The sequence below is a fragment of the Quercus lobata genome, chromosome 12 (assembly GCF_001633185.2).
Source record: "Quercus lobata isolate SW786 chromosome 12, ValleyOak3.0 Primary Assembly, whole genome shotgun sequence".
In the NCBI taxonomy this organism is placed as follows: domain Eukaryota; kingdom Viridiplantae; phylum Streptophyta; class Magnoliopsida; order Fagales; family Fagaceae; genus Quercus; species Quercus lobata.
Window position 1 is genome coordinate 8,215,101 of NC_044915.1, and position 11,643 is coordinate 8,226,743.

General features: G+C 32.7%; 3 protein-coding genes across 4 annotated transcripts in view; all 3 read right to left on the reverse strand.

The window, feature by feature from the left end:
• LOC115972196 overlaps positions 1 to 11,643 on the reverse strand; it is a 55,901-nt gene that overhangs the window by 4,360 nt on the left and 39,898 nt on the right. The gene's annotated exons all lie outside the window — the stretch shown is intronic.
• On the reverse strand, positions 3,655 to 6,736 carry LOC115972185 (disease resistance protein TAO1-like). The gene is made up of 3 exons (XM_031092370.1): positions 6,487 to 6,736; positions 5,044 to 6,387; positions 3,655 to 4,874 (listed from the first exon to the last, which is right to left on the reverse strand). The coding sequence occupies exons 1-3, from the start codon at positions 6,676 to 6,678 to the stop codon at positions 4,236 to 4,238; spliced, it is 2,175 nt and encodes a 724-aa protein (XP_030948230.1). The 5' UTR covers positions 6,679 to 6,736; the 3' UTR covers positions 3,655 to 4,235.
• On the reverse strand, positions 6,820 to 9,155 carry LOC115972187 (TMV resistance protein N-like). Of its 2 annotated transcripts, XM_031092385.1 has the most exons (4): positions 8,882 to 9,155; positions 8,640 to 8,741; positions 8,231 to 8,405; positions 6,820 to 7,988 (listed from the first exon to the last, which is right to left on the reverse strand). In XM_031092385.1, the coding sequence occupies exons 2-4, from the start codon at positions 8,722 to 8,724 to the stop codon at positions 6,848 to 6,850; spliced, it is 1,401 nt and encodes a 466-aa protein (XP_030948245.1). In that variant the 5' UTR covers positions 8,725 to 8,741; positions 8,882 to 9,155; the 3' UTR covers positions 6,820 to 6,847. The 2 variants fall into 2 exon arrangements, with proteins under 2 accessions (XP_030948245.1, XP_030948244.1); XM_031092384.1 differs by having other exon boundaries at positions 6,848 to 7,988; positions 8,231 to 8,741.

Sequence of the window (11,643 nt, forward strand, 5' to 3'; positions counted from 1 at the left end):
GCAGTCTCTGTTCCAACATTGACAGTGTCTTGAACAGTCCACAGCAAACAACGAGATACAGAAATTATTTTTCTTTTGCAATGATTCCATACTTTAAAAACAGTAAAACTAATTTTATATTTTCTTACTCTTTTTTTTAGAGGCGGTGGGGGGTGGGGAAATGAAGTACATGAGTTAGTTAAGATTTTCCATAAATAAGACAGAGGAAACCATGATCACACTTCAAAATAGCCTATGAAACTTATCCATTTCCAACTTGCCAAAATAAATAAAGTTATTTCATAACAAAATGATCATCAGAGAAAATCCAACCTTTTTTGACCTCTCGATGGCTTGATCAGTCTCATCCATCATCCGGTTTCCACTACCTACTAGCTGTTGATTTGTCATGGCTGCAGACATATAGCCACTGCCTCAGCATTAAATATACTTTATAATTGAGAAACATTTAACATATAAAGTACTTGAAGTAACATATATTGGTATGAAATATATCAAACACAGAGCATGCTTCCAGATTAAACTTAAAGGTATGCATTGGTTACTTTAAAAATGGAAATTTACAATTTTTGAACCATCAAAAAGATATTTTACATAATATTACTGTGACACTGATTTCATGATGCCAATGAGAGTATGAGACTAACATTTTTATATTGTCATTTCTTCTTTACTTTTCACGTTTGTGTGCACAGCACTCACTACATTGCACACAAAGATATTCTCAAAGATAAAACAAAAGCCTTGAACTATAAAATCATTGATATATCATCCAGCAAAAGATTAAAGCCATCAAATTGGCAAGCACTAAGGGGACTAAAGTGTTACTTGCAGCCATCAATGCTAACTCCATCTGTAATGCATATTACAATGAATCACTAGAGAGACACAGAGTTTTTAATTCAATATGAAATATTAAACTGCCGTGAAATCCATTTTTTTTAAAGCTGACAAATTACACACCTGATCCTTGAGTGCTGCTGCAGTTTCTGTTCCAACATTGATGGTGTCTTGAACAGTCTACCACAAACAAGGAGATACTGAATTTATTTTTCTTTTGCGATGATTCCATACTTTTTTGAACAGTAAAACTACTTTTATGTTTTCTTACTCCTTTTTTTTGGGAGGGGTGGGGGGTGGGGGGAGATATGAGTTAGTTAAAAACATTCCATAATTTGTTCAGGTCTTGATACAAGCCAGTGCAAGTGATGCTCAAGGCAGAGCTAAAAAGACTAGTACATTTTAGAAATACAAGATAAAATTCCACCTATAACCTTCTTCAAGGAAATAGAGAAGAATGATAGGAAATAATGATAACACTTCAAAATAAACATTCCATAATTTGTTTAGGTCTTGATGCAAACTAGTGCAAATGATGTTCAAGGCAAAGCTAAAAAAACTAGTACGTTTTAGAAATACAAGATACAATTCCACCTGTAACCTTCTATAAGGAAATAGAGGAGAATGAGAGGAAATAATGATCACACTTCAAAATAGCCTACAAAACTTATCCCTTTTCAACTCACCAAAATAAATAAAACTAATTTCCTCACAAAATTATCATGAGAGATAATCCTACCCCTTTAACCCCCAATGGCTTGATCAGTCTCATCCATATCCGGTTTCCATTATCTATTAGCTGTTGATTTCTCATGGCAGCATGCATATAGCCACTGCCTTAGCATTAAATATACTTCATAAATGAGAAACATTTAACATATAAACTATAAAGTACTTGAAGCAACATATATTGATATGAAATATATCAAAAATAGGGCATGATTCCTGATTAAACTTAAAGGAAAGCATTGGTTACTTTAGAAGCAGCAATTTCCAATTTCTGAACCATAAAAAAGGTAGATGTTAACAAATATACTTTAGACACAATACTATTGTGACACTGATTTCACAATGTCAAGGAGAGTGGTTTTTTCATATTATCATTTCTCTCTTAACTTATCATGTGTGTTTTTGTGCACTCACTAAATTGTATAAAAAGAATTCTCAAAAATAAAAATAAAAAAAACTATAAAATCATCAAAATATCATTAAAGCCATCAATTTGGCCAAGAGCATAGGGTTTTAAAGAGTTACTTGCACCAGCAAATAGCAGCCATCCACGGTAACTTCATCTGTAATACACATTACATCAAACACAACCACTAAAGTAGCTACCCAAACCAACTTCACTGTGAGGCATACGAAGCTGGCATCTTTTCAGCTGATACAGAAACTATTATAACTATTTCTATTAGACAAAATTCTAGGACAAATCCACAACCAAATAGAAATGTGTTTATCAGGTATCCAAGAATTACAACAAAAATGCATGAGCCATAGGTTTGTATGACTATTTAAACCCATAACTAACTCTTATTTTAGCATGAAAGGCAGCCAAGAGTAGTAGACACATTAGTGAAAACTAGCACATGGGTGAAAAAGATGTACACTTACACGGTGCTAGCAAGACATTATCTTCCCCACATCTTTTGGTGCCACGATCAAAGAGATCAATTCTCTTGTTTTCAATATTTGACACAAATCTGTATCCACAACAAATTGAAAACAAAATTATCTCTGCTGCTTTAAGAACCAAAATAATGGTAAATTGTGACTGATGTTAACTTACTGCTTTTTTAAGAGTAACCTATGATCTGCATAGAGTATGAACATCTTTCAGTGCATTTGGAATACAAGATTTAATCAACTGATATAAAACTAAAATTTTGGAAAAAATCTATAATATCTAAAGGCTAAATAGAAATAAAGATAACAACACACCATTGACTGTTTTTTCTCATTCAGCATCTTGTTAGTGACTGGATGATTTCTACTCTCCAAATCCTTGGTTTGTCAGGTGAACACATCGATAACCCTGAAAAGGCAAGACTAAATTGTCTTTCTAACTAGAAAATAAAAACTAACAAAAAAGGAAAAGTATATACACTTGTTTTATATGGGTAACTAGAACTCACACACCCGCATAGGAATCAACCCATGAGCTATCCTCCACCTCTTATTTAGGTAGGGAGGAGACGGCATTTGACACAAGGACCATTTGCAAAAGGAAAATGAAAACACATACAAAACATCAACTGCAGCAGCAGAAGCATTATATAAGACTGTTTTCTAAAGAGTTTTTGCTAAGCCATTAATATTATCCCAAATACCCATCGATGTTTGAACTGGTGACCTCACCACCCATCCCACACTTGTCTCAGATCACCAGTTTTGTTAAGTAGCAACTTTCAAGCATCAATTAGTAAAGTAAAACGTTTTCTTTGGGCAGAAATTAAACATCCAAGGTTATAGGCAAATTTTAATTATATCTAGATCTTAACATTGCCTAAGTCCTTAAGCATATTATTTACTGAGTTTTACAGGATGTTCATGGTATTGAAATTGGAAATAGCTTAAATGGGGTGTAGATCCAGAATCTCTGTCCTACATTGCAATATATAACATCTATGTACAAGACTCAATGTTTCACTGTAAGTGACAGTGAATCTATAGTTGATACAACAAACATAAGCGATACGCAATAGCTCGCCTTTTAACAAGGCCTATTAAGAGTTAAAACCATATACTGCAAACATTTAAACTCTACTGAATTACAAGCCTCATGAGTCATGACATGTCATGTCAGGTTAAGAAATATGACTTGAGACAGTTGATCTATGTCTGCAGGGTAGTTCACATTATGGATGCTGGTTGTGGGGTTGCTAGTTTCTGCATACATAAAAACACGTCCTCTGCACCAAAAGATGATATGATGAAAACCCAAAGGAAGTGTTGGTGTGTGCTAAATACAGCAAATTCATTGTACAAATTATAACACAATACCATTGAAAAATTGTAATATTTATTCACTTCTCATTCTTTGATTACCAAACAGAAAAAAGTTTTACAAACTTCAATTCACTTTTTCATTACTTTTCTTTTTCTAACTTCAATTACATGCAAGTGTGCAAATCATAGAGCAAAATCAACATCTAAGGAGCCGAGCTAGGTGACTTTCGTAAATCAATAAGAATCATAGTCCCAAACACACCAGTAAGGAAAAAAGAAAACATTATTATATATATCGGACTGTTGGAGAAAAACAAAAACAAAAATTACAACAAACCGTTAACAGAGGGACGAGATCCAATATGCTATTGTATGGTAGTAGAAGCTTAACAGAGCATTACATATGCTTAGCCCAAAATAAAATAAAATTAACAGAAAAGGAAATGCTAGTATATGTGCAGGAAAACAAAAACAAAAGAAAAAAAAAGAAAGAAAAAGAAGGAAACAAATAGATTATATAATGGTAAAAAAGAAATCTCATTGACTGGATCCCTCACAATCTTCCCAATCTTCTTTAAATCATCCGAGTCTTTCATGTCTTGCATGTTTAACATACGGAACCCTACTGTCTCCACCTCCACTTTCCAGGTAGATATTGTAAACTCAACTTCATGGAATCCGTTCTCATCAATAGACCAGCCAGGGGTTTTCAGACCGTAGGAAGTCAAATAGGGCAGCCAAAGGTGAGGCGATTCAAGTTTACCATATTTTGACTCAGTAAAATGATAACGCCATTTTTTGGAACCAAGATCCCTGTTGAATCCATCCACTTTAATCGACTTGATTTCAATCATAGATGGGTGATTATAATGCTCGCAGGGTACAACAACAACGCACAAAAGAATTGCCCGCAACTCATCAAACCCCGACCAAGGCAATTGCATGTTCACTGAATAATCGCATCTGTGGAAACTCGGAGATACCGCAACTGAACTATCACGTATGTTCGCTTTTTCAAACCCATTTGGAATTTCTTTTCCAGGAAGAATATAAGGTAATCTCCCCACTAATTTACCACTTAGTACCTGAAATATACAGAGCATGATGTTGAAAATTAGATTATAAAAAAATAATAATAAAAAAAATTAAAACCAACACACAGACAGAGATAGCTAAATAGAGAGGTATATACCGAAGAAGAATATTAGGTAATTTCCCAAGTACATGATATTTAGAAAACAGAGAGAGAAATACCTTGACACAGAGTTGAATATTGAAGCAATTAACACACTCGACATGGAAATTAAAATGACGACACCAAAAGGGACAATTTTTTGGGCTTTCTGGCAATCTCTCCAGTGAGGTACAATTGTTTACATTTATATAACAATCTTGTGACGGAATATCTGGTAACGATCGAAGCCTCTTGCAACCATCCAAGTTAAGCATTCTAATTCTAGAGAGTTGAGAGATGCTTTCAGGAAGAGAAAAGAAATTATTTCCACAAAGATGTAACTCACTTAAGGAGAATAAGCACCCAATATTATCAGGAAGACACGCAAGATTTTTGCAATCCCTTATATCCAAAGACCTAAGGGCAGTCAAACGTCCAGCCGATGATGACAACACTTCTATTGATGTTCCTTTTAAAGAAAGATTATACAGGCTTTCGAAATTTCCCAAATTCTCTGGCAAGTTGACCAATTTTGAGCATCCTGAAAGATTAAAATATTCTAGCATCTTCAAACCACAAATGTTGCTAGGAAAACACAAAAGATTTTTGCAATCACTTAGATTCAAATGTCGAAGGGCAGTCAAACGTCCAACGGATGATGGTAAAACTTTTATTGCTGTTCCTTCCAGAGAAAGATTATACAGGCCTTCGAGATTCCCCAGATTCTCTGGCAAGTTGGCAAATTTTGAGCATCCAGAAAGGTTGATTGTAAATAGTGACTTCATACTACAAATGGTGCTTGGAAGAAGTACAAAATCTTTGCAATTTGTTAGATCCAATGAAGTAAGGCCAATCAAAAATCCAAATGATGAAGGCAGCTCATTTATAGCTGTTCCACTCAAATAAACCTCCTTTAGACTTACAATATTCCCAAAGTCCTTTGGCAATTTGTCAAATTTTGAGCATCCAAAAAGATCAAGATTGTTAAGCGATGTCAAACTACAAATGGTGTTAGGAAGACAAACTAATTGTTTGCAATCCTGCAAAATTAAAATTTTAAGGCCAGTCAAACATTTAATAGATGAAGGTAATGTTGTAATACCAGTGCCTTTCAAAAGAAGTTCCTGTAAAACTTTCATGTTTCCCACAAATTCTGGAATTTTCTTGACTTTTGAGAAACCAGTAAGATTAAGAGTCGCAAGAAACTCCATTTCAAACTTGTCTGGAAGACTAGTTAGTTCTTGGCATTTTTCTAGATCAAGAAATTTAAGCTTTTTCAATTTTCCAATGGATGGGTGAAGCTCGCATAAATTTGAACTCCTTGCAAAAACTAATTCCTCAAGATTTGGGGCTCCACTGAAGTCAGGGGTTCTAATCAGATCCAAGGAGCTAGCCATATGGAAGGACTTTAACTTGTCAAAAATCTATTGAAAGAAAAAAAAAATTAGAATAACTAATTTTCTAGTGTCTATTATTGAAATTTAAAAGTAAATATGTACAATGATACTTGTTAACAATTTTACCTTCATTCCTTCCCAAGGTAGTTCAATTTTGCTATATGGCAAACGAAGTTCTACAAGCTCGTCTGGCTGAAAACATGGCAACGATTTTGCAGGATAACCACTCCATTCAAGATATCTTAAAGAATTAGGAAGATATTTGGGGACATACTGAGTACAAATATTATGAACTCTCAAAAATTTAAGATTGGACATCTTTGCAAAGGCATTAGGGTTCCAGAGTGGCCGTTTTTGTTTTTTTGATAATGCCAAATCTCGCCAACATTCTCCCTTGATATATATGGCTTGAATTTTTTTTGTTCCCTAATAATAAAATAGGAATTCATGAAATGCAAAATATATTATTAGCATAACTATTCATATTTCAACTTTGCTGAATAAGAAGATATGGTATGAGCTCAAGTAAATAACCTCTTACCATATTGTTTCTCAACACATGATCAATATCCTTATAAAGCCATAGTCTACTGCACTTCCCAGGCTCATCAGGGTACTTTTGGCGAACTATGCTTCTACCCATATCTTCTAGTAAATCATGCATCCATAATTTATTATTTTGAGAAATTTTCAAGAGAGATTTCTCAATGAGAATGCTTAATCCAATACAAGGATAGCGGCCAAGAATTTCTAGTATATGTATCGCATGATCTTTCACCTCACGATTAAAGAAGCATGCAATATCTAAGAATAGTTCTTTCACTGATTCATGAAGTCCATCAAAACTTATTTTTAGTACTTGATTAATCTTTGTTTCAGGACTTTCTTTGAGCATCTCTAATGCATTTTTCCATTGAGACATACTTCTTCCAGACAAAAAAGAACCCAAAATGTCAAGAGCTAAAGGAAGACCACCAGCATATTTTAAAATATCTTGGGACAGTCCTAAATATTCATTAGGGACATGTTTTTTTTTAAAAGCTTTCAAACAAAAAAGATATCGAGCATCTTCATAATTAAATGCTTTAACTTCACATATTTTGTCTACTAAATATTCCTGTAACAAGCGTTTATCTCTTGTTGTTATGATAATTCTACTGCCCAAACCAAACCAATCATGCTTCCAAGCTAGCATTTTTAACTGGTCAAATTCATTTACATCATCAAGAACAAGAAGAGTTTTTTTATGACATAATATTTTCTTGATCATGGAAACTCCGTCAAATCTATTTTTTATATTCAAATTTGCTTCATTCAAAATTTGAGAAATAAGTTCTTTTTGTAGTGAAAGTACATCTTTTTGCCTAACATTATCAATAAAACAACTAGCTTCAAATTCTTTAGAAAACATCTGATAGGCAACACTAGCAAGGGTTGTCTTGCCCATTCCCCCCATTGCCCAAATCCCTATGAAGCGAACATTATCCTTTAACCATAAAGCTAAACATGACTCCAATTCCACCACTCGAGAGTCCATTCCTACCAAGCCCTCAGTAACTTCTGCGAATTCATAACTCGATTTATGTAATATCAGTCTCACAATGCTTTCGATAGTTTCTGAGAAAGGGCTGCAATATAGAGAGAACAAGAATTGATAACCAATGAATAGGTCCCATGAAAAATATGGTTGATATTAGGTGTTCGATTATGCTAACCTAAATAGAAATATGTAAATTGATTGGTTATGACAAAATTAAATGAGATCTACTAAAGATTTATTTATTTTAAAAAATAAAAATAAAATGTTAATTAAAGGTTTAAATGGAGTAACATATATAAAAGTGGGCCAGCTGAATATAAATAAAATTACCTATTATTTACATGAAATCCAGCAATATTGGCCACATGACTCAAAGTAGCTCTCCATGTGCCCACTTTTTCCTTGAATTGCTTTTCATGTTGAACGAAGGCTGGTGCAAAAGTTCCCATTTGTTTTCGCACATCAGATGGATCCACGTTGTAAAAAATAGGCACAACTGTCATTCCTGTTTTTTTCTCACAGTTAATGATCTCTACTAGTTCATTTAAGCACCAAGTTGAAGATGCATAATTTTTTGAGAGAATGACCACTGCAAATCTGGATTCTTTTATTGCTTTAAAGAGCTCTAGTTCAATATTTTTTCCTCTCTCAAGTTTTTGATCGTCCTTAAAAGTGTAAATGCCCTTCTGTTTTAAAGCAAAATGTAGAAAGTCGGTAGCATTGTGGCGGGTGTCCTCACCATTGAAACTCAGGAAGACATCATACGTCCATTGGTTCGTAGAAGAAATAGAAGAACTAGGGAAGGATGACGAGCTTGAATCCATTGAATCACGGAATAGATCTGCATGGGAAAAAAAAAGTACATTCAATTAGAACTGAAGAAAAATTGAAAAGAAAATAATTTATGAAAGAAGAAAAACAATTTGATGCAATGTTTTGAATCTCTCCCGTCTTCAGATGGGTCATACATTATAACATTACCTCTCTGTCTTTGTTCTATATGAGAAACCGCAATTGAAGTCACACTGTTCAGAACTCAAGGGGAACGGGTGTATTTTCCAAGGGGGGTGTTGGGTATGTCAAGGGAAAATGGTCTAGGGATATGTGTTCACAGGTTTAAGTTTAGCCACATCTTCTTCTCACTAGAACCTTTTATATTATGTTTGGTTGTACTGAACGAGAGGAAGTAGAGAATTGGAAAATGGATGGAAGCTGTGGATTTGAAAGAAAAATAAAGAAATGATTAACTTTTCTGCAAGATTACTCTTATTCCCTCGTAAAAATATATAATAAAAAAAAGTTCTGGATATTTTGTAAAATTACTTTTAATTATTCCAAATGAATCAATAATTTATAATTTACAAAAAATAAATAATAAAAAAATCATTTTTTAGCATTATTTTTTTTCATCTTTTTCTTTCCTGCCTTTTCATTTTTACATTGCAACTCATACATAAAAGAGTATTTTCTGTCCCTTTTCTTTCTTTCTTTTTTCCGTTTTATTTTTCCAAACCCATTCCCTTATTATTTTTTTTCCCTTTAAACATAGTGTTAATTTCATAGAGCAATTGAAAGTTTAATACCCACATCACAATTTTTGTATTGCGGTGGCTAAGACCACATAATTTTACATAATTTTGACCCTAACTCGCAATATAGTAAATATATGATGATGGGTCTATATGAATCTATACCTCTATCACTCACAACTAATCACATAAATAATTATGATCAAAATTGTGTAAAATTAGTGGTGGCTCTAGGGATTTTTTTCTAGGGGAGTCATTAAGAAACTTAAATTCAACAAAAATTTTAATTTAAAAAAAAAAAAAAAAAAACTTGAATATATTGAGTTATCAAAAACAAAAACACACAAATATGTAAAATTTTACAATTTTCTTCTACGAGTTTTCATATTTTGAAATCGTCTCATTATAATTTATTATTAGTTTTTATTATCCATTGTCAATATAAGTATGATCATTTTATTTTGTTAAGTTTGTATAATATTTTTTTTTATGCAATTTTGGTTATATATTTGTCATTTTTTTTACAAAAATATTTTAAACTAAATGACTCCACTTGTACTGTATAATTATTACCTCACCCTCGAAGAAATGATTAACTTTTATACAAGATTATTCTTACACCCTCGTAGAAGTACGAAAAAGTTCCGAATATTTTGTAAAGTTATTTTTAAATTTTAATACTTACTAATAAATTATTCATTTCTAATTTACAAAAATACAAAAGAAAATCATTTTTTAGCATTATTTTCTTGATCTTTTTCTTTACATTCTTTTCATTTTAAAAAAATTTAAAATATTCTACCATCGCCTATACCATATTTTACACGTACTCCTTTAACTACAAGAATACACAATCGGCTCCCTAAACTAAAACCCCTAAAACGTGTGTAACATTTTCTCTTTTGTCACTTTTTTAATTAAGTTTAATGGAATATAGTATTCAAATATCAATTTACCCTCTTCCACTTGTTTTGTTTTTAAAAGAGAGATAAATGAATTTTTTAATGTTAAACTCTTTTGGTTTTAGCCTAAAACAAACAATAGAGGTTATTAATTACGACAAAGTATATAATAAGATATAATTTAGAATGCAAAAAAGGAATTTACCTTTTATTTTTACGTTCAAACCATAAAGAATATTTTTCCCTTTTCATCTCGTTTTTTCCCATTTTTTAATCGTTTTCCACTTCTTTTCCCTTCCTTTAAAAAGAGTGTTAATTTTAAATATGACTCCCTCTTCACAATATTTGTATTGCGGTTGGAACTAAACCTCTTGGTTCCCATCACAGATTCACAACAAGAAATTGTGAGAGCAAGTATATGAAATTTTCGGTGAAATTTAGGATGTCTATTAGAATTTTTCTTGAAAGAGAGGGAGAGAAAGAACAAGCACAACTAAACCTCGCATGTAAGAAATTTCCAACTCTACTACTCAACGTGTGATCCTACTCCATATGAGAGCACGGAGTAGTCTACACAATAATTATCCTTCAACTAACGGAACAATTATTTTATCAATCTCAACATCCAAAAACATTGCACTAATTTCCAAGAGAGAGTCAGAGAGGGGAAGCGAGGCACAACTTTTGAGGAGCAAAGTGATGCTACGTTCCATGAAAGTTTCTAACCGAATCTCTTCTTCCTTTTTTTTTTTTTTTTTTCACCAAACAGTGTTGATGTCCAGGAATCTTATGAGGTATTTGGTAATATTGCTCTAATCATGGTGTTGATAAAAACGGTGTTTATGAATACTTAAATAAAAAAATTTATGAAAATACGTGTAATATTATTTAAAAACTGAAATTTATTGCTCAAAATTATGTTAGAGTGTCTACCATAAGCTCTCTAGAGCCAAATACAGAGAGCAAACGCACAAAAAAAACCCCTCCAACAGCCTCTCCATCTACCAAAATTTTTTAGATTTGCAAAAGTAGCTCTCTTAACATGGAGAGCACGGTAGCAATTACTGTAACACCTCTAAACAATATTCCCCCTTAAAATTATACCCGGTTGAATAAAATATAATCATTTCTCTCATTCCTCTCCCTTTTGTTCTTCACTCTCTCTTGCTTCTCTATCTCAACGGTTACAAACAAAAACATACCACAATCAAAACAAAAACACAAAACCCAATCGAAAGATTTGAAACACAAAAACAATCTTTCTCATAAGCCTAATGAAATTTGAACAATAAAATAAAACTAATCAAAACAG

What these genes read in the sequence shown, in the direction of transcription:
- LOC115972187 (XM_031092384.1), bottom strand. Translation starts at nt 8,724, where the DNA reads ATGGATTCAAGCTCGTCATCCTTCCCTAGTTCTTCTATTTCTTCTACG. An exon ending in GGATTTCATGTAAATAATAG is followed by an intron (nt 7,989 to 8,230) that starts GTAATTTTATTT and finishes TCTATATTGCAG; the next exon opens with CCCTTTCTCAGAAACTATCG.
- LOC115972185 (XM_031092370.1), bottom strand. Translation starts at nt 6,678, where the DNA reads ATGTCCAATCTTAAATTTTTGAGAGTTCATAATATTTGTACTCAGTAT. An exon ending in TACCTTGGGAAGGAATGAAG is followed by an intron (nt 6,388 to 6,486) that starts GTAAAATTGTTA and finishes TTCTTTCAATAG; the next exon opens with ATTTTTGACAAGTTAAAGTC. An exon ending in ATATTCAACTCTGTGTCAAG is followed by an intron (nt 4,875 to 5,043) that starts GTATTTCTCTCT and finishes TGTATATTTCAG; the next exon opens with GTACTAAGTGGTAAATTAGT.